This window comes from Schistocerca cancellata, chromosome 5, assembly GCF_023864275.1.
Source record: "Schistocerca cancellata isolate TAMUIC-IGC-003103 chromosome 5, iqSchCanc2.1, whole genome shotgun sequence".
NCBI classification, from domain to species: Eukaryota; Metazoa; Arthropoda; class Insecta; order Orthoptera; family Acrididae; genus Schistocerca; species Schistocerca cancellata.
In genome coordinates, this window is record NC_064630.1 from 286,999,681 (window position 1) to 287,023,144 (window position 23,464).

Here is a 23,464-nt window from a genome sequence, read left to right on the forward strand (position 1 = left end):
TTGCACGTTGACGTTCAACAACGACAGCGGTCATATTACAGTGACCGCAAGGTGTAACTGCGCTCTCTTGACAAGTGCACCGCACTGGGTTCTCCGTTTTGACAAAAATGAACTAATATTTATTTACAACGAAGAGCCGAAATTCTGCTTGAATTGTGGAGAACTGGGTGTCTATAGTGAATCGACAGAACTACAACAATCCAACTAAAGTTTTGTAACCACCCGCAGTAGTATATCAGCAGGCTCGGTCCACAATCGGTAGGTGGAAAATTTCTAATTTACGGAAAGTCTCTCTCGCAGCTGTCAGTTCCGGTACTTGGCGACATCCTGCCAGCCTCCTGTCTTGGTTTTCAGGCTCATGTCGTCACGCGTGACCCGGAAAGCTTTCAGACTTGCGGAACGAGCAGCGACTAATTATAGCTGCAGGAGGGAGGGCACGCGTTGTTAACTGCGCCACATTAAAACGCGCGGCGAGAGCGCGCGGTCCGCGCTCGCATGGTTTGGGTGGCAGCTCCTCGCAGCGGTGGCTCGGCAGTTTCCGGCAAGTTTCGGGATGGTACGGTGGGGGCGGCTCCGCCCTCGGCCGGCGTGTCGCAGTCGGCCCAGCAGCTGCGCTAGGTGCCGGTCGCTCGTGCAGCAGAACTCCACAGGCCGCCGCCGAGCCCCTGGCGACTAGACCACCTCGCTGTGCGGCGTCGCTTCCGTACCGTGCCCGCGGTCGGCGCACGTTGCTGTTGTCCTGAGACAGCCTCGGTGCTTTTGCTATAAGGCTTCCCGTCGTCGACGCGCACTTAAGCTCGTGGGGGATGCCGCGGGGTGCACCAGCTTGGTGTAACAAGACTTTTAATTAAAATGTATACCGTTCCCTCTCTCATACAAAACCTGCGCCGCGTTCTGCGAATCGATAGCAAACTGCGTAGTCTCCGCTCATGAATTATTCGGGAACGATCGCGTAAAGCGCTGCTCCGATGGACCACAAAGATCGCGTGAGAAGGAAACCAGTACCATTCGGCTTTCATAACACCAACACTATCACACCTACAGTTAGCCAAAAGCGTCGTAAAGTCAAAAACTGTCTTATTAGGGAGCATAAGTTTTCAAGTGATCTTCATTGAAAATAAGTAGTAATGATCGACGTGCTGATTTATCTGTTAGTTAATTACGTCTAAATTTTGCGTGGAACGGATGAAATCACAATGAGACCACGGAAGAAGTATACTTCTCTCCTGAACTGTTGTTGTCTCTGCAACAGAATAGTTTACGTCCTTTTGGTGATCCTTGCCAACGGTATCACTTCAAAGATATTAGACGACGAAACAGGTATGTTATTGTGTTATTTGTACTTATAAATGAATATGTCATTTAATTTTACTCTCGAGATTCGGCTGTTGCGACAGCCTCGTAAAATATGATGTTTCAACTTTTCCACTTTAAATGAACTACAAAACAGTTCTCACGTGGAATTCCAACACTGCTAAGAGTTCGTCATTAGTGAATATATATTAGTATTAATGATTGTCATCACGCTACTAAGGAGATGGAAAGGGTATGTTTACTTTCAACTGGACTATTTCTCGGTGGCGTACGATTATGCAGACGACCATTCATCTCATTTCTGGTTCTACGACATCAAATATTTGTGTACCTATTCATCTCGCAGAAGGGTTGGAGGAGGTGGTTAGAAATGATTTCAACAGTATAGCAAAATTTTCCTTTATATCCATGCCATGGTATTTTTCATCCATTTAAACGAATTTACTGTGGATGCAAAGAATTATTTGGTAGAAGCCACAGCGAGATTAAAACTGTTAAAAGCGTATTTTTTTGCGTCGTTTACGTGTGTCAGTTGCTAACGTGTAAGCTGGACCATGATATTCGGTACTGTGACGGCTATCTTTCTTCCAGCCCTGTGTACAACACGTAAGAGACACATTAATCGGTTACAGAATGTTTGACGCAAACTGATGCCCTCCCTTGTGCCTGAAATTTAAAGGTAGAAGTAGGCAGTTCGGCGTCTATATTGTCGCATAAAGGAGTGATCATTTAATTTACAGTTTGAGTGTCAGTTATAGAGGTTACATTCATGCACCTGAACATAGCGTGCCACGTGGTTTATTGCGCTTTCAGTAAGTATCAAAATGTCAATGATCTTCGATATAAATACATCTGTGGAAACATCACATCAGACTTCAGTTTTTTATTCACGTGAGGAGCTATGTTATTTGTGTTATGATCATTTGAAAAAAAATGTTAATGTTGTCGTACTCTGTTGTGAGCGTCTCGAAATGTCAGAGACAGAGACGCCCGAAACATGTATCCAGAGAAAATACCGATGTTTGTTCCTCTTTTGTTCAGTGTTTTCTCCTGAGCTTCACGAAAACAGTTCATTCAATTGAGATAGTTTCATGAAACACGGAAAAATATCACGTAGTAGGTCTGGCATAGTTATCATCTGCAAAATCTGAACTGATTGCATATTTGATACGTATTTTGCCTTCCATGTCATGAGCTTCTGAAACTTAAAATGACATGTTAACAATTATTCATCGAAGTCTTCTTTGTTGCAAACTCAGAAATTTCGTTTACTTGGGTACATAATATAACGTCTATGTTGCATCAGTGGTATCTTGGTTGATAGAGCGTGACACGCCAATAACTGTACATGATATGTATCCATTTCTAACGATTATTCCGTAAACAGGAAACTAAGTAAAAACGAAAGACATTTCTGCAAATTACTTGTATCTGACTACTGAAAAAATATCGCTTTGCTGACACTAAACTAAATTATGTTTCTTAGGAATAGTATACAAATAAAATATTGCTTTAAGTAAACATTAAGTTTATTTCAGTAAACCATAATCAGCTGCCTGAACAAGTGTATCTATTCTAGTTTTGTAGTGGATGTTTCAAAACGGAGGAAATATTTATGATATTTTGTGTTCTTCATAGTATGTGTTACCAGCTAGTTCTGTGATTAGTTGTAAATTCTGAATATTCCTGGCGAGCCTCAAAAACTTTATTATGTTAACGATTTTCTTCAAAGAACGGACGGGTTAATAGTGTGCGCACGAAATGTAAATGTCTGGCTATTGTAAGTGAATATCCCAATAACAAGTGGTCACATCCCGCGGGAATTCACTTGGAATGGTCTTCCCTCACAATCTGTTTATATTTAATGAAAGTGTTTGCTACTGAAATAGCAATTTTCATTTGGCGGATAAGGGGTAACACCTTTTCACTATCGTTCTTACTGTGATTGTCTTAAGGCCAATACATTTATTCCTACAATGTTTATTAAGTTGAAGCTTAAATGATAAATTGTTACAATATTAGATTCCAATAAAAGATTGAATAGATACCGGCATTTTCTCTGTGACTGGTACTCTTACCCGAATCTTTCTTAAGATGAACATCAACAAATATAAATCAAAGGTAATGGAGTGTAATCGAATTAATAAGGTGATACAGAGGGAAATACAGTAGGAAAAGAGACACCAAACGTAAAAGACGAGCTGTTCTATTTCTGCACCAAAGTAATTGACGATGTTAGAATTAAAGATGATATAACATGCAAACAGGCCATAGGAAGAAGACCCTTTTTTTCAAAATGAGAAATATATTAACATATTTTCTTAAAATATTTGCTTAGAGTGTAGTCTTACATCAAAGTTAAACGTGGGCGATGAACACTACAAATAACAAGTGCATAAAAACTTGTGCAATGTGATGTTGCAAAAGTGTGCTCAAGGAATAACAAAGATAGTTTGACAGATAGAGCACCTAATGAGAGATTTTGGGCAGAATAGGAGAGAAAAGAAGCTTTTGGTACAGCCTGAATGAAAGAAATTGCAGGTTGATAGGACACATGCTGATGCATCGTCGACAATGGAGAGGATCTTCGTTGGAGGGGTGAGGGGTACTGTGAAAATATAGGTTGCAGTAGTTATGCACGGATGGAGATGTTTTCACAAGATAGACTAGAGTTGTGATCAGCGTTAAGAGTTGTCTTTGGACTAGAACCATAACCACAAACTATGTCACACACAGATCCATGCAAAGTGGAATGAAGGACTGCTTGCCTAGGCATCCATTTCGATACTACATAATCCACAAACCAAAGCTGTCGATGGATGATAATTGGTTATTAATCTTCTCCAAGTCAAGTTGCACTCTAACGTATTCATGACCTGCATCACATTGCACATATTCCTGTAGCCACTGATACGCTGCATTCAGTGGAGAACTTACAACGTTCCCTAATCAATATGCAGGCAGTACTCGATAAGATCACGTCTCTCGTTTCTGCAGCAAGGGTAGAAGTAATTTGAAATGCATCGTGATACTATTCCATCGAGCCATCAAGTTCATAATGGGAATATGTTGTGATGACCACGTGTGGTACCATTCGGAGCTTCGTGGTCTGAAATTATGTGAATATCTAAAGTGGTACTGAAGTCATCGATCACTCGGAGGGTCTATTCATTGGCGAAAAGGTCGTGAAAGTGAAAATCATATACGAACGAAGGGCGGTTTCACGACGAGACCAGAGACTTTTTGGCGTTCTCTTCCAGTATCCTATCGACTTTCAACGATTTTAGTTTTCTAAGCGTCTATCTTGCCCTAAAATTTATGAAACTCTAAAACAAAACTACCTCCAATGCCTCTTCAGCGAACGGTCTACCCGACGGGAGGCCCTAGCCACACGACATTTCCATTTTACCAACGAATGTATCATTTGCGCTTCAAACTCTACTCCACTGTCAGGAAACATTTCAGTGCTTTCAACGTTCCCACTAAATAGTCTAAAATTTTTATCTCCGATTTTAATACTACTACTACTAATCGGGTGATACAGATTATCCTGCATCTCGTGGTCGTGCGGTAGCGTTCTCGCTTCCCACGCCCGGGTTCCCAGGTTCGATTTCCGGCGGGGTCAGGTATTTTCTCTGCCTCGTGATGGCTGGGTGTTGTGTGCTTTCTTTAGTTTAGTTAGGTTTAAGTAGTTCTAAGTTCTAGGGGACTGATGACCGTAGCAGTTAAGTCCCATAGTGCTCAGAGCCATTTGATTTGATACACATTAGCATTTTCATATTTAGAAAGCTATTCACCAAATCTTTTAGCTTCAACGTCATCTTCCTTTTTCCGTTGAATCGCTCGTTTCATATTTTGTGCGTAACCTACCTCTACAAGCCACTCATCGAGTTACATAGAAAGCTGCTCTAAAAGAGGAAAGTAAATAGCACTGGCAACAAAGACGGGGGACAACCAAAAAGATGTAAGCCTTTATGCGAATTATTTGAACGTTAACTTCACAGCTATACCTAGAATGGTCCCCCAACCGACTTCAACATGGAAACAAACAGGAATGCGTATGTGTGTGTGTGTTTCTGTGTGTGTGTGTGTGTGTGTGTGTGTGTGTGTGTGTGTGAGAGAGAGAGTGAGAGAGAGAGAGAGAGAGAGAGAGAGAGAAGGGCGACGGGGAGGGAGGGGGCGGACTACCGGGGCTATGCGTAAATCTGGCGCCTCACCAGGTTTCTAACTTCGAATTCCTGTTCTTCGAAAGGGAAACAGTAGCGTTAAATTGTAGGCTAATTGAATATGCCTCCAACTGACAAAAACCTTCATTATTTCTGATGTTTGCACCTATGATTTTTGAGCGCTGGAACCAGAAGTTCTCTTACGGAGCATGTGGGAATAGTAGCAGAGGGCGAAGGGTGTCGGTGCAGTACTGTAGCTTACATGTTTTATACTGGGTGTTTTATATGAATGGAATTCAATGTACTGAAATGAAATTTGTTACCTTCCTCGAATCTGGCAATTCCTTCCTGCGTCCTTCGCACTGTAAACTACTACGTCTAAGCTCTGCTGTCAAGCACGCAACTGTCAGCTAATACCAGTCACCGAATGGTACGCTAGTTATTTTCCATACTGTTTACACAGGCACCACCATTGTGTTGTCAAAATTACCGGCACTGGTGCTCTTTCCTTTGATTGTCAGGTTTGCTTATAAGATTCTCTGCTTACTTCCTTTATTAAGAACTCTTTATTTAATACTTCAGTAGAGAGTTTTTAACTTCGGGGATGTATACTGAGCAACAAGTAAAAACTGTGATAAGAGAACGCATGAGCCGGAAAAGAGTATGAACGTGAAATTCTTGAGCATTCGTTTGTCACAGAGATGACGTCGTATTCCTTCATAGTCCGCAGTACTCGAGTCACTATCCTTTACATTCACCACATCATCAAAATCATATACACACCATTGGACAATGCATTATTTTGCGGATTCAGTTTCTGAGGAGCTTTAAGCAATTTCCTACCTGCCGAACGAAATGTTTCTTTTCTAGAAGTTAATGTTTGCTTTGTGTCCCTCCTCTTCGACTTTGGCTTACTTTATTCTGTTTCTCTTATAGAACATTCTTCAAAGGCGGTGAGCGATTTCAGATGTTCTGGCCCGCTGCTCTCTTTTTTATCTGATCGCAATTTTGGAAAAATTGCAGATGTGAGGAAAGAGTGTGTACGTTAACACGCTATTACATTAGATCCTATCAAAAAGCAATTCTTAACTGAATAGCATGAAAGAATAGTTGACCAACTGTAAACATTTACTTTTTATGTTACAAAGCACTTCTGCAACGGCTGGCCAGTAGAGCTTTCAAGCCAAGTGCAGCCAACACTGAAAAATTTTAAATGCCTCTTTTCTGTTCAACTAATCTGCCGAAGTTTTTGTCATGAGGGAATTATTGTTGTCACCGCGCGGGATTAGCCGAGCAGTCTCAGGCGCTGCAGTCACGGACTGTGCGGCTGGTCCCGACGGAGTTTCGAGTCCTCCCTCGGGCATTGGTGTGTGTGTTTGTCCTTAGGGTAATTTAGGTTAAGTAATGTGTAAGCTTAGGGACTGATGACCTTAGGAATTAAGTCCCATAAGATTTTGCACACATTTGAACATTTTTTGAATTATTGTTGTCTTCTCTCTGAACTATAATTTCCTTTAAAAATATGTCTTTGGTTTCCCTTACTGCTTCCACTGCATGTGTAACGAACAATATGGGACTTTCCCTTCAGTTGTCTCCCTGCATCTCAACCATTGCCTCCCTGTGATGGTCTTCGACATACAAGTTGAAGAAAAACTATCTTTCCCCGTTTTGAGAATATTGAAGAATGTGCTCATTAATTATTAACCTTTGTTAAATGCTTTCTAAACGTAAACTATCTTACCTGATAAGACTGCCTAACTTTTCCTGTATCTTTTCCGGAACCCAAACTTTCAACATGTCAATGAAAATCTTGTCATCCACACGACGACTGCTTCAGACACACATATAGTCCACAGCAGTTAACTCATCGCACGTCTGTTAATGTTACTCTTCGCAAACCAGGTTTTTGATAAGATAAAAAGAGTATTGTACACTTAAGTAATCGTCCGTGACGAACCGAACTGTCGTTTCTAACTAGCTCGAATTTATTTTTCAGTCACAGACTGCGTACTTCCGTTTACTGTGTATGAAATGAACGCAACATTGAGTTAAATGACAAAATACTTAATTAAACTTAACTTTAATGCTCATCTTGTCTATTAAGTCTCCGTGCACTGGCTGTGAAGTACCGGACGTCGACTGGACGTATAACCATCTCTCGCTTTTTTCGTTTGCAGCCTTAAGAGCAGACAGGTCATTTACAGTATGAGTGCCATTCGTATTAAGCTCGCAGGGAACGAAACCATGTCAAGCCTGGTGTTGTGTTCTTCATGATAAAGGGTTCGAAACTGATATTTCATGCGTTATACCTCCTGATATCTTTTATGAACAACAGTCACTTTCTAGATGTGGAATGCTGTGGTCCTTCTTGCTCCAGATGTGTTTTATGAATACTACGGTCGCAAGTTCGAATCCTGCCTCGGGCATGGATGTGTGTGATGTCCTTAGGTTAGTTAGGTTTAAGTAGTTCTAAGTTCTAGGGGACTGATGACCACAGATGTTAAGTCCCATAGTGCTCAGAGCCATTTGAACCATTTTTTTGTTATATGAATAACAATCATTTCCTAGATGTGGAATACTGCAGAGAACCTACGCTAAAACTCTTTCATCATTCTTGGGAATCTTTTTGGTTAAGTTACTCAAGTGAATTTCAGACATATTATTTTTATCGGTTTTGTTAATATCTGATCCGTTAACTAGCGATCTATTCTACTTTTAATCTTTCCAGAGAGCTCTTTTAACCGTAGATTCATATTCTTCTGATATACCGCTTCACCGTCCCATGGTAACTTCAGGAGACAAGTTACCTACTGAACAGTCCTAAGCATCCTCTCCTTAAAGTCGCCGTAACACAGCCTGACGACGGTTTTCTCAGATTTGATTCTTTCTTTTCACTTCTAAACACTCTAGCTATTAATGGGAATAATCTTCATTTCACACGCATTTCCCACGAAAAGAAGTTTTCCTGTAAGAGATAAGAATCAAAGTTTTTAATACGTTCCGTTTGAGCCTCGTGATGACTGGGTGTTGTGTGATGTCCTTAGGTTAGTTAGGTTTAAGTAGTTCTAAGTTCTAGGTAACTGATGACCATAGTGCTCAGAGCCATTTGAACCATTTTGAACCGTTCCGTTTGAGAAGATTTTGTGTTTTCCATTTATTACGATGCGAAATCGCTTTCTTACTGACGTTTACATTTTATTGTAATACGTATCTCATTTTAGTAACAGAGCTGGGAAGCAAAATGACTAAAATAATGTCTACCTTACTGACGTTCCTTCAGTGCCAAATTTAGCACTGATCTAACCTAAAACTGTACCTTATGGTTGTAACGGAGGATATCCTAAAAAATATTTCAATTACCATTGCAAGTTGATTTGATTAAAAGCCAAGATAATTACAAATGAGTAGTATTAAAAAATTAATAATAATTTCTCTTTATTATTTAGAAAACCAAGTGACAACATTTGTAAACAAGTAAATTTTCCGTAAAATGTGCATACATCTCCCACAACATACTATTCTTTAATGCGTTTGCGCAGGTAATGTACGCTGTAATGTATGCTGCTGTGCCTTTATCATAATGTTGACGATTTTTATCCTGATGTGCGGAACAAACAAAATGAGGATCTGAGAGCCATAGGTGACCGAAACACAGACAAAAGGTTCCGGGAATAGCAGAAGATTGAAAAGATCAAATTTATAATGAAACCACCAGTATCATAGCTATGACTTGTTTTTTAACCAAGTCTCAACATCCTATACTTCCTATGAGAAATAAGGTACCCGCTTTCTCTTATGTCATATTAACTAGTATTTAGGATTATTTTCATTCTTGTTGTTCATTCACAAAATATCGATGTATCATAGCGTTTTTTTGATAGCTATGAAGTTTGTAATTAATGTCAAACTAGAATAAGAACATAAAGAACAGATGTTAAATGCACCAGCACAGAAATATGAGCTTTTCCAACACTGCGTAGTCCTTGTTATCATCACTCAGTAGCTTGATGTTCAGATAAACCTGCCGATATACCTCCGACTTCGAAGCACTACTCCTACGTACATGATACATCACTACTAAAAGTAATTCCAAATAACGCCATTGTGAACGCAGTTTTTTTTCGGTGGCATAGACATTAAGACATGACATGGTTCTGAATTTCCATTGTCTGATAAACCATTCCATTCAGTATTGTGATACTGTGCTTGCCACCGTAGTTTTTGACGCCTTGGCTGCTCTATACTATCTTCTAACACCACATTCGTTAACTAACTGAACTCACACACATCAGGAAAAAAAAATCCAGGCCTCATGGAAGCGCTGTACACTATGCAGACTGTCACCAGGCAGTCACGTAACCCTCCAACGCTGATGCAAGTCATGGCTGTGAATAGTGTGCATGTGCGCCGTACGAAGTGTGTTTGCCCTAGGGAAGGTCGTCAAACCGGTGTATCCCTTCCGGGCGGCAATTTCAGGTGGCGCCAAATTCGTATTCTTGAAGAGAAAAATCCTTGTTTCACAAATGGCCTAACATTCAGCGAGGGTTGGTCTATCAATTATTTATATGATTTTGAAATGAATTCCAGTTGGTTTTGGAACATTTTTGAAGCTGATTTCTGCAAGAAATGTAAGTTGATTCCGTGCGGGATTAGCCGAGAGGTCTGAGGCGCTGCAGTCTGCAGTCATGGACTGTGCGGCTGGTCCCGGCAGAGGTTCAAGTCCTCCCTCGGGCATGGTTGTGTGTGTTTGTCCTTAGGATAATTTAGGTTACGTAGTGTGAAAGCTTAGGGACTGATGACCTTAGCAGTTAAGTCCCATAAGATTTCACACACATTTGAATATTTTTGTAAGTCGATTTTCGAATATGTGCGTAGTATACGTGATGTCTCTGCCAGGTGAGTCCCTATCGCATCTAGAAATAAAAAACTTTCCTGCAGACAAAAGGAGGCGTTGATATAGGAGCGGAGAAGTATAAACGCAAACGGGTGAATGCCAATCACTGTTTGCTTTTGTGACTGATTGGATCTGTAATTGACCAGCGTTGTTATAATTATTAGCGAATCCAGAAGTCCATAGATGGAGACCACCATAGTGGAGATAAACGAGTAACACGAACAACAGGTAAAAAAAGGAAGTATTATCTTTACAGTGTATCCAAGGAAATGAAGTTTTGACTGAAAACTTTTGCCACAGCCCTAAACTACTAAGAGCCAGTTTCACAGTCCCTGGTTAGCAGCCACTTTAAGACCTGTTCTCGGAATAGCCCCGACAACGCGTTGTACGCACACGTAATAACGCCTAACCGGAGAATAAACACAGGGTAAGTGAACCGGTGATACTGGCAGAGTCAGCGAAGTTAACTGGAGAATAAGTGACGGAATATTTACAGATTTGGTGATGACAAGATAGTTTGTTACAACAAGGAAGGAGAAGAAACGGGGAAATCACACAAATTACACTGTGTGATCAAAAGTATCCGGACACTTGACTGAAAATGACTAACAAGTTCGTGGCACCCTCCATCGGTATTGCTGGAATTCAGTATACAGTTGGCCCACCCTTAGCCTTGATGACAGCTTCCACTCTCGCAGGCAGACGTTCAATCTGGTGCTGGAAGGTTTCTTGGGGAATGGTAGCCATTTCTTCACGTAGTTATGCACTGAGGAGAGGTATCGTTGTCGTTCGGTGAGGCCTAGCACGAAGTTGGCGTTCCAAAACATCCCAGAGGTGTTCTATAGGATTCAGGTCAGGACTTTGTGCAGGCCAGTCCATTATAGGGATTTTATTGTCGTGTATCTCTCCGCCACCGGCCGTGCATTATGAAAAGGTGCTCAATCGTGTTAAAGGATGAAATCCTCGTCCCCGAATTGATCTTCAACAGTGGGAAGTAAGAATGTGCTTACAACTTGAATGTAGGCCAGTGCTGTGACAATGCCACGCAAAACAACAAGGGATGCAAGCACCCTTCCATGAAAAACTGGACGACACCAGAACACCACCGCCTCGGAATTTTACTCTTGGTACTACCACACGTTCACCGGGCATTCCCCATAGCCACACTCTGCCATCGGATCGCCACATTGTGTACCGTCATTCGTCACTTTAGACAACGTTTTTCCTCTGTTCAATCGTCCAATGTTTATGCTTATTACACCAAACGAGGCGTTGTTTGGCATTTACGGGCATGATTTGTGACTTATGAGCAGCCACTCGAACATGAAATCCAAGTTCTCTCACCACCCTCCTAAATGTCATAGTACTTGCAGTGGATCCTGATGCAGTTTGGAACTGCTGTGTGATGGTCTGCACAGATACCTGCCTATTACACATTACGATCCTCTTCCACTGTCGGCGGTCTCCGTCAATCAACAGACGAGGTCGGCCTGTACGCTTTTGTTCTGTACGTATCCTTCACGTTTCTACTCCACTATCACATCTGAAACAGTGGACCTAGGGATGTTTAGGAGTGTGAAAATCTCGCTTACAGACGTATGACGCAAGTGACATCCAATCACCTGTCCACGTTCGAAGTCCGTGAGTTCCTCTCAGTTCCCCATTCTGCTGTCTCAAGATGACTAATGACTACTGAGGTCGCTGATATGGAGTACCTGGCAGTAGGTCGCAGCACAATACACCTAATACGAAAAACGTATGTTTTTGGGGGTGTCCGGATACTTTCGATCACAGAGTGTATATAGAAGAATATGACGAATCCAAATTTATGTAAAAGTTTCTTACTACTACTTTCCGAACTCAAGCTTGTGAAGCCGGAGTATATGAATGAAATGTGAAGCTATTTCCTAACATAATTTGTTTTATTATAGTAGGTCTAATAGGCATTCGATATTGGTACTTCGTAAATGATATTCTGTCGTACTATTTAGTGACGCGTATTGAAATTGCTGCAATATTGGAAAGACCTAATTCATTTTATCTAGCTGGCAGTGACAAAACAGTCATAATGAAATCGAGAAAGCACAGCAGTCTTGGGTAGTATTCGTGTTAACAGCTTCTTAGGTTCTGGACAACGACATTTTGATTTTTGCTGTAGCAAAACGTGCGATGAACCTTAATGAGGTAATACATTCTGTCGCAGAAAGGAAATCACGCCGTGTAAAGCTGTAGCATGACTACAGAGAAAAAAATTCTGGCACCTAAGGATTGAAGAAATGTGTATTGTATCGCTTGTCTTTGTTGGTTATTTTATGTCACACGAAAGAGAGTCATTTGCTGACAGGCAATACAGAGTGCAAATTTTCTGAAGATTTCTTATTCTCCCGGTCACAAATGATACTATCCAGTATTAATTGTGAGAATCTTTGAGGTGGGTTGGATGAGAAACAGGCCGATAGTGAGCAGGAGAGGCACCATAGGACGCTTTAATTTACGCTGTCCCGAATATAGGCTTGATGGCTTCCATTACAAAACATGCACGTTTTAAATCCACAGAGAGAAATATAGTGACATGCGATTGAAGAATGCTATGTGAAGACGTGTGGCTCAGCACTTTGGCACACTTAAACCCCAAAACATGCCTTACATGTCCTCGAACATATATGCTTTATATAACAAACTCTTCAGAAAGATCAGCGCTACAGAATGAAACATTTTCTAAAAATTGGCTTTTTATTAATTTTTGGTGTCCTATCTGAAACGCTCAAGGGGAGGGGGCAGGGTGCCTCTAGCAAGCTCAGAAATAGATACCGGGCCGTGAACTAGGATAATTACTATCGGTGGTCAAGCGTTGCTCCTTCTTCTACATTTCCATGACCCTCTGCCAGGAGCTTTATTGTGAATAACAGAGTAGTCACGTAAATGTAGATGAGTACGCTGTGGACACTCCCGTCTTCCAGGAGTAGAACAGCAGTGGTCACAGAGCTGCACTCATACGTTCTCGGTTTGATGAATTATTATGCAGAACGTCGCCCCTCAAATAGCCTGGTTAAATCATCCGATCTTATTCCCACAGAAAGTGTCTTAGAGTATTAGGAACAGAAGGGGAAACTTAGCAATAAACATTCGCGCTATTTGGTAAAGGTACACCGTCTTATCATCAACTGCAGAGGTTTCCACTGCAAATGGGACACCGTGTGGTTTCTTGACCGAACTGGAGTTATTATCAAGGGTTACAAGGTATTTGCGTAATGTTTTCTGTGGGTGACTGTTTTTCTGCTCAGTGTGCTTACTAGGAGACATGATATATTTTCATGTTGTTTCTGGTAGGCAGATGTTACAAAAAGTCGACCTGGTAACATGGCCCTGTCAATATCTTGGCGTAACTATCCTAGACGTCTCAAGTGAAATAACCACAGAAAATAAACAATTAGAGAAGCAGATGCCAGACAGAGATTCATAGGAAGAATCTTACGGAAATGTAACTCATCCACGAAGGAAATAGCTTACAAGTCACTTGTTCGATAGATTCTTGCGAGTCTTTTTTTTAATTTTATGTTTATTTTTTTGTGTAGTTTTGTTGCGTATTTGATCAGAGGCCTTCTGCGCCCCGCTGGCAATATGTTGAGTCACGTCTTCTCGAAATTGGTATGTTCCGTTGAATTGTTCAGAAATGTTCATTGGTTCAAACAGGAAACCTTCTTCTCTCTTGGCTTAACACATTCCAGCTGCGAGGCGGGTCGTGGAAAGCACTCCCAAGGAAGTTCGAGAAAAATTGTCTGTATTTTGGGTGACGGACAACGACATAATGACGGTCATTGAGGTATGTCCAAAAATCGAGTACAGAGTCTTCAGTTTGTCCAAATAGGTAGTGAATGGCATGTCCTCGAATCCAATTAACAGCATTGGTCTTTGTCCGAGGAAAATAGTCACGTTCCGGAAATGATAATTAAAGGGGAGTAATCCGATCCGGAATGTCCCGTGTTAGAAAAGCCACAATATGTCGAACCAAGTGCCAAACCTCCGCCGCCGGTCCGCAAACAAACCGATGTTCATCATTGTCTGGCACTCCACACGTGGAACATAGAGGTGATTGGGCGAGGTGGATACGATGAAGGCGAAATTCGTTGATTTGCTTACCATTGACAGTTAGGTACCAGACAGACTGAACATTCGTGTCAAGGTAACAGGCGAATACCGCGCGCCATACATGACGGTAATTCATCTGTCTGGGTTCCTCACCAGGTGTGACTGATAGAAGAGATAGATAACATGGAAATAAAAGGGACGCTTTTCATTACGAGATTGTTTAGTCGGTGCGAGAGTCTTACAGAGATTTTAACAAACTCACGTGGCAGACACTACAAGAGAGGCTCTGTGCATCTGCAGGAGATTTACTACTGAAATTTCGAGACAGAAGAAGATAGAGAAGAATGAAACAGCACATTAACCTCACCCACATACGTCTCGCGGAATGACCACGACGAGAAAAGTCGAGGAATTGCGGCTAAGCCGGCCATGGTGGCCGAGCGGTTCTAGGCGCTTCGGTCTGGAGCGGTGCAACCGCTACGGTCGCAGGTTCGAACCCTGCCTCGGGCACTGATGTGTGTGAGGTTCTTAGACAAGTTAGGTTTAAGTAGTTCTAAGTTGTAGGGGACTGATGACCTCAGATGTTAAGTCCCATTGCGCTCAGAGCCAATTACAGCTAATGCAGATGCTTACCGGGAATCATTATTCCCACACGCTATTCGCGAGTGGAACAGGGAAGGTCTGATCGGTTACTGATACCAGAAGTACCCTCCGCCAGTCAGTTAAGTGTATCAATCATTACTTGACATTTATGATCCATTTTGCCGCTGTAGAACTTATGTGTGAGTAAATCATAGTTGTTTATTGTTTGTGCAACAATGTGTCTGCTAGGCAAATGTAGTGCATTTCGGTTCTCGGATCACTGTAATACACTACTGGCGATTAAAATTGCTACACCAAGAAGAAATGCAGATGATGAACGGTTATTCATAGGACAAATATATTATACTTGAACTGACATGTGATTACATTTTCAAGCAATTTGGGTGCGTAGATCCTGAGAAATCAGTACCCAGAACCACCACCTCTGGCCGTAATAAAGGCCTTGATTCGCCTGGGCATTGAGTCAAACAGAGCTTGGATGGCGTGTACAGGTACAGCTGCCCACACAGCTTCATACGAAACGCCTGGGCATTGAGTCAAACAGAGCTTGGATGGCGTGTACAGGTACAGCTGCCCATGCAGCTTCATACGATACCACAGTTCATCAAGAGTAGTGACTGGCGTATTGTGAGGAGCCAGTTGCTCGGCCACCATTGACCAGACGTTTTCAGTTGGTGAGAGATCTGGAGAATGTGCTGGCCAGGGCAGCAGTCGAACATTTTCTGTATCCAGAAACGCCCGTACAGGACCTGTAACATGCGGTGGTGCATTATCCTGCTGAAATGTAGGGTTTCGCGGGGATCGAATGAAGGGTAGAGCCACGGGTCGTAACACTTCTGAAATGTACCGTCCACTGTTCAAAATGCTGTCAATGCGAACAAGAGGTGACCGAGACGTGTAACCAATGGCACCCCATACCATCAAATCGGGTGATAGGCCAGAATGGCGATGACGAATACACGCTTCCAATGTGCGTTCACAAAGATGTCGCCAAACACGGATGCGACCATCATGATGCTCTAAACAGAACCTGGATTCATCCGAAAAAATGACGTTTTGCCATTCGTGCACCCAGGTTCGTCGTTTAGTACACCATCGCAGGTGCTCCTGTCTGTGATGCAGCGTCAAGGGTAACCGCAGCCATGGTCTCCGAGCTGATAGTCCATGTTGCTGCAAACGTCGTCGAACTGTTCGTGCAGATGGTTGTTGTCTTGCAAACGTCCCCACCTTTTGACTCAGGGATCGAGGCGTTACAGCCATGCGGATAAGATGCATTTCACCTCGACTGCTTTTGATACGATGCCGTTGGGATCCAGCATGGCGTTTCGTATTACCCTCTTGAACCCACCGATTCCATGTTCTGTTAACAGTCATTGGATCTCGACCAACGCGAGCAGCAATGTCGCGATACGATAAACCGCAATCGCGATAGGCTACAATCCGTCTTTTATCAAATTCGGAAACGTGTTGGTACGCATTTCTCGTCCTTACACGAGGCATCACAACAACGTTTCACCAGGCAGCGCCGGTCAACTGCTGTTTGTGTATGAGATATCGGTTGGAAACTTTCCTCATGGCAGCACGTTGTAGTGGCGCCACCGGCGCCAACCTTGTGTGAATGCTCTGAAAAGCTAATCAGTTATCTATCTCAGCATCTTATTGCTGTTGGTTTAATTTTGCGTCTGTAGCACGTCATCTTCGTGGTGTAGCAATTTTAATGGCCAGTACTGTAATTCCCATTCCAGAAGATGCGATAATTTGATTATTTGTGTTGCCCTAACGTTGAAGGCAACTCCACGAACGAACGCATACGTCTATAGACCTTCCTTATACAACGTTACTGTGAATGCCTCAATTTGACATCATAGGGATAATCGCTTTTGATTTTGAATTTGAAGAAAGTCATCTGTAGCACAACTGTATTTTAGTCGTTTACTTGTTACAGTTTTTTTCCGATTTGGATGCGTAATAACTTATGCTCGCGATCCGTGTCTTCTGTACCTTGATTGATCTCTAGAGTTCCTGTTTGGTAACCGGACGTTGCTGGGGTGCGTTTCAAAAATATCAATAGTACCAGTACAAGATTATGTGCGTATTTGTCCCGTCCTATGCATGTGGCCTGTAACTGAAGAAGTGTCATGATGATCTCTCCATCGGCAAAAGATTCCGGAATAGTCCTAAATCCAGTTCTCCGGGACGGGACTGCCAAGGCGGAGGTTGCGATGAGAAAAGGACTTCATAATCAACCGAAGGACAATGTTCTACGAGTCAGGCCGAGGAATGTCAGCAGCATAAACATGTTAGGGTAACTAGATAATCTGAAAAGGGAAATGCAAAGGCTCTGTCTAGATATAGTAGGGGTCAGTGAGATGAAGTGGATAGAAGACAAGGATTTCTGGTCAGATGAGTATAGTGTAATACCAACAGCAGCAGAAAATGATATAGCGGGAGTAGGATTGGTTATGAATAGGAAAGTAGGGCAGAGAGTGTATTACTGTGAGCAGTTCAGTAATAGGACTGTTTTTATTAGAAACGACGCAAACCAAAACCGACAACAATAGTTCAGGTATACATGCCAACGTCTCAAGATGAAGATGAACAGATAGAGAAAGTGTATGAGGATACTGAATTGGTAATTCAGTATGTAAAGGGCCATGAAAATCTAATAGTCATTGGAGACTGGAATGCGGTCGTAGGGGAAGGATCAGAAGAAAAGGTTACGGGAGAACATGGATTTTGGGCCAGAAATGAGAGAGGAGAGATGCTAATTGAGTTCTGTAACAAGTTTCAGCCAGTAACAGCGAATACTCTGTTCGAGATTATCAAGAGGAGGAGGTATACTTGGAAAAGGCCGGGTGTTACGGGAAGATTTCAGTTACATTATATCATGGTCAGACAGAGATTCAGAAATCGGATACTGGATTGTAACGCTTACCCAGGAGCAGACATAGACTCAGATCACAAAAATAGTAATTATGAAGATTAGGCTGAAGTTTAAGACATTAATCAGGAAGAATCAATACGCAAAGAGGTCTCATACGGAAGCACTAAGGAATGACGAGATACGTTTGAAGTTCTCTACTGCTATAGATACAGCAATAAGGAATAGCACAGTAGCTAGTACATTTGAATAAGAATGGACATCTCTAAAAACGGCAATCACATAAGTTCTAAAGAAAAACATAGGTAAAATGAAGGTAACTACGAAGAAACCATGAGGAACAGAAGAAATACTTTAGTTGATCGATGAAATAAAAAAGTATAAAAATCTGCATGGTTAATTCAGAAATACAGATATATAAGTCGCTGAAGAATAAAATAAATAGGAAGTGCACAGAAACTAAGACGAAATGGCTGCAGAGATAATGTGCAGACATCAAAAAAGAACTGATTGTGCATACAGGAAAGTCAAACCAACCTTCGGAGACATCAAAAGCAAGGGTTATAACATTAACAGTGCATCGGAAATTCCACTTTTAAATGCAGAGGAGAGAGCGCATAGGTAGAAGGAATACATTGAAAGCCTTTATGAGGGCAAGATTTGTCTGATGAGATACAAGAACAAACGGGAGGCGATGTAGAATCAGAAATTAAAAGAGCTTTGGAGGGTTTAAGATGAAATAAGGCACAAGTGATAGATAACATCCCATCAGAGTTTCTAAAATCATTGGGAGAAGTGGCAACAAAGCGATTATTCACGTTGCTGTGTAGAATGTAAGAGTCTGGCGACATACCAGCTGACTTTCGGAAAAACATCATCCACACAATTCCGAAGACGGAAAGAGGTTACAAGTGTGAGAATTACCGCACAATCACCTTCACAGATGACGCTTACAAGAATAATATACAGAATAATCGAAAAGAAAATTGAGGGTAGGCTAGATGACGATCAGTTCGGCTTCCGGACAGATAAATGCACGAGAGGGGCAACTCTGACGTTGCAGTTAATAATGGAAGCAAGGCTAAAGAAAAATCAAGACAAGTTCATACAATTTATCGACCTGGAAAAAGCGTTCGACAATGTCAAATGGTTTAAGATGTTCGAAATTCTGAGAAAAGTAGAATAAGCTTCAGGGTTCATATAGAATATCTACAACAGCCAAGAGGGAATAATAAGAGTGGACGACGAAGAACGAAGTGCTCGTATAAGAGAGGGTATACGACCAGGATGTAGCCTTTCGCCCCTACTGTTCAATGTGTACATCGACGAAGCAATGGTGGAAATGATAGAAATGTTGAGGAGTGGAATTAAAATTCAAGGTGAAAGGATATCAATGGTACGATACGCTGATGACATTGCTATCCGGAATGAAAGTGAAGAATTAGTTGATCTGCTGATCGGTATGAATAACTAAGTAACTCTGTCCAAACAGACCTTGGAAGGCCCAACGGAACCGATCGCCCGCCGTGTCATCCTCAGACCACAGGCGTTACTGAATGCTGATATGGAGGGGCATGTGGTCAGCACACCGCTCTCCCGGCCGTATGTCAGTTTATGAGACCGTAGCCGCTACTTCTCAATCAAGTATCTCCTCGGTTTGCCTCACAAGGGCTGAGTGCACCCCGCTTGCCAACAGCGCTCGGCAGATCGGATGGTCACCCATCCCAGCCCGACAGCGCTTAAATTCGATGATCTGACGGGAACCGGTGTTACCACAGCGGTAAGGCAGTTGGCATCGGTATGAATAATCTAATGAGTAGACAATATGGACAGAGAGTAAGTCGAAGAAATATGAAGGTAATTAAAAGTAGTAGAGATGAGAACAGAGAGAAACTTTACATCAGGATTGATGGTCACGAAGTAGATGAAGTTAAGTAATTCTGTTACCTAGGAAGTAAAATAACCAATGACGGACGGAGAAAGGAAGTGAACAAAAACAGACTAGCAATGGCAAAAAGGGCATTCCTGGCCAAGAAAGGTCTACTAATACGAAATATCAGCCTTAATATGAGGATGAAATTTCTGAGAATGTACGTCTGGAGCACAGCATTGTATGGTAGTGAAACATGGACTGTGGGAAAACCGGAATAGAAGAGAATCGAAGCATTTGAGATGTGGTGCTACAGAAAAATGTTGAAAATTAGGTGGAATGATAAAATAAGGAATGAGATTATGCGCAGATTCGGAGAGGAATATGTGGAAAACTCATAAGGAGAAGGGACAGGCTGATAGGACATCTATGAAGACATGCCAACAAATAATTGAGGACGTAGGTTGCAATTGCCACTCTGAGATGAAGAGGATAGCACAGGAGAGGAATTCGTGGGGGGCCACATCAAACCAGTCGGAAGAGAGATGAAAAAAAAAAATGCATAGGAGCGCCAGGCACTGCAGTTATGAGTTCTGTCAGATGCATTCCCGTGTCACACTGTATGTTGCTGAAGACCTGTCATATCTCTTCCATGGAGAATTCTTGTGTTTGTTAAGCATCTAGCACAGGCTATACTAGAGTCTGTGAAATTATGTTTCTTCTGTAAGCAGACATTGTGTTCCCTCTCCCTTTCCTTCTGTTCTCCTGTAAGACTTCCAAAAGCAGTGGATGACTATTTAAGGAGTCTACACACATTCTACTTTTTTTGTATCAATACGTCAGACGTTGTCATATTGTTCTGTTTTCGGATACTATCAGCATATTTCAAGACTTATACGTCGAAGCGGCAGGATTTTCTGTACAGCTTATTCGTGCACGCGACACCATTTATCCTAGTGTAGGACCTTCTGTATTTGCAGGATTTTCTGTGTAGTTTATTTAAAATGGGCGAAGCGTGTTTAAAGGTTTATACAAACTGCGTACACATTATTACCCCCATTTAAAAGCGGTTATTTTGCAAAGTTCTAAGTCGTATGGCATCATTTCGGAAGGTAAGTTATTTGCTGGCGTCGTGCGCAGTATGAAGCCTAGGCCAGTCATTGAAGCTCTGCTTATTTCTTCCGAGTCTGTTTTCAGACTCACAAGTCAGTAGAAATGTACTAATACCCAGTGAAATATGTCACTGCTGAAATTTTGAAAAAAATCGTAAGCAGTGGCAGACGAACACTCCAGGAGTACAGGAACAGGAAGTCACCATCTTTCTGCCAACGGCACTGTAAAAGAGCGTGGAGTAGCGGACTTGTCCTATAAAGCAGAAGAATCAGTAATGATCAGTGGCATGAGGATGCAGAACTAAATGGGAACGACTAAAATACAAACACTCAACGTGTATACCCAGGATATGTGCCTCGTAAATGAGAAAACGCGTTGAAGAGCCCTTCATTAGCAAAAGATTTCGTATTAGTCCCCCATTCGGATCTGCAGAACGGCACAGCCAAGAGCAAACTAATCGAGAGATAAGATTGTTGAATGTGTAACGCACCACGAGTCGAAGCTTGGAATGTCGGAGGTTAAAACGCTGTAGTGAAGCTAGGTAATCTGAAAAGAGAAGTGCAATGGCTCAATCTAGATGTAGTGAAGTCATTGAACAGAAACGAAAAGAAAATAAGAAAATCTGCTGTGATAAATATAGGATAATACCGACAGTAGTAGATATCTGAATAACGGAGAAAGAAATCTTTATGAACAGAGAGTGACATATCGTCATCAGTTCTCTTATAGGGTATTAAGCAAACTCACGCCAACAACGAAGATCAAATATAAATGTCGATGTAATAGGCACAAGGTCTAGAGATAGAGGAAGTACATCAGCATAATGAAAGAGTACATTAGTTTTTACCAGAAGATGATGAATTTATAATCAGGGAGGAAATAAATGTCAGCTAGTAATAGCGAATATATTTATAGAATGATATTTTCACTCTACAGCGGTGTGTGCGCTGATATGAAACTTCCTGGCAGATTAAAACTGTGTGCGGGACCGAGACTCGAACTCGGGACCTTTGCCTTTCGCGAGCAAGTGCTCTAACGACTTTTTTTATAATTTTTTTTTTATTTTCCGACCCAGCCGGGTATCGAACCCGGGCCCGTACGACTGCAATACGTCACGCTAACCACTTTTTTTTTTGTTAATTATTTCAGGTAAGGAGAAAACAATAAAAACCTCTTGTGTATGAAAATAAAAGACGACGTTCTTCATAAAATAACACAATATCCTTTGAAAACGTAAAACATAAAAGGTAGCTACATTGCCGCAACGGTCTTCTTTTTTTATTTTTTTTTATTTTTTATTGTTAACATAAATGAGTATAGGGTCTCACCATCAGCAGCAACCCAATTTTTTTTATGTTTCTTTTTTTTTGGGGGGGGGGGGGAGGAGCACAGGATAAAGAAAACAAAAAGGCTGCAGATAGAGAGTTATGCGTGAAAAGCGTAAACATGTCTAAGGAAAAAAAAACTTAGAAGAGGAGGAGAAACGAGAAGTGAAATAAAATAGGAATACTTTCCGCGCCATGCTCTATTTTGGCGCGCCATCAGAACAAAATGCATTCTATCATTGACCATTAAGGGGGAACGTGGGACTGTCCGGTCTTGACTGGCAGGGTTCGTTGAGATTCCAGCTTTGAGGCGGGTTGGTGAAAATACTCTGGAAATAGTTCGCGAAAGTGGCCCGATAGTGTCGATGTCGGCGAAGGGTGTGGTGATGTACTTGGAGGCGTGTCCAAAAGTCCGCCGGATCGACGATGTCGTCCCGGAAGAGGTAGTTGACAGCCATGCCACTGATCCATGTGATGGCGTGCCACTTAGCCGATGGAAAGTAGGTCGTGTCGGGATACATCATCATGGAAGGAGAAACGTGGTGTGGTGTTACTCGGAGGTAAAAAGCCAAAATCTTCTGTACGAGGGTCCAGACGGCTGCTGCCGGCCCACACTGAAAACGATGTAAATCTGTATCTTCGACATTGCACTTGAGGCACAGGGGTGGGTCCACCAGTGCGATGCGATACAGTTTCTGTCTTGTACTATACTTGCCGTTGACGAGAAGGTACCACATAGAGGTGGTGTCAGTGCTGTGATATCGTTGGTGGATCGTTTTCCAAACTGTAGGCCATGAAACCTGGGGGTGACGTGTCTCGACGGGGTTGCGGGATGGAGACTTTCGGATAAGGCAATAGATGTCGCGGGTGGTCGTCTTCCTGTTCCAAAAAGAAACAGCCGATATGTGACATCGGAGGTGGGATGTGTGCCAGACACGTCGGTGGGCGTCTCGAAACAGGTGCGAGCTCGGTGGCCAACATTCCAGTAAAACCAGCATTTTGGCTTATCCATAACCGGAGCATAGTATTGGTGTAAAGAGCCGTAGTCCTGGCTCTCACATTAACCAGATCGAGGCCACCGTCCCGCTTCGGTAAGGTGGGACCTTCATACTGGACTTTGAAGATGTGTCCAGAACAAATAAAATAGCCGAAAGCCGCCTGTAATCTGGCCGCCGTTGTGCAAGTGATGGGCAGAATCTGCGCTATATG

The 23,464-nt window shown here is 42.2% G+C and overlaps 1 protein-coding gene across 1 annotated transcript in view; it reads left to right on the top strand.

Annotated features, from left to right (window-relative positions):
• Window positions 1-650: 650 nt before the first annotated feature.
• The window catches only part of LOC126188498 (nephrin-like), a gene marked incomplete at its 3' end in the record, with an annotated part of 468,003 nt that continues 445,189 nt past the window's right edge, over window positions 651-23,464 (top strand). The window contains exon 1 of the mRNA XM_049930102.1: window positions 651-1,320. Coding sequence (XP_049786059.1) covers window positions 1,197-1,320 — 124 coding nt within the window. The remainder of the gene's footprint in view (window positions 1,321-23,464) is intronic.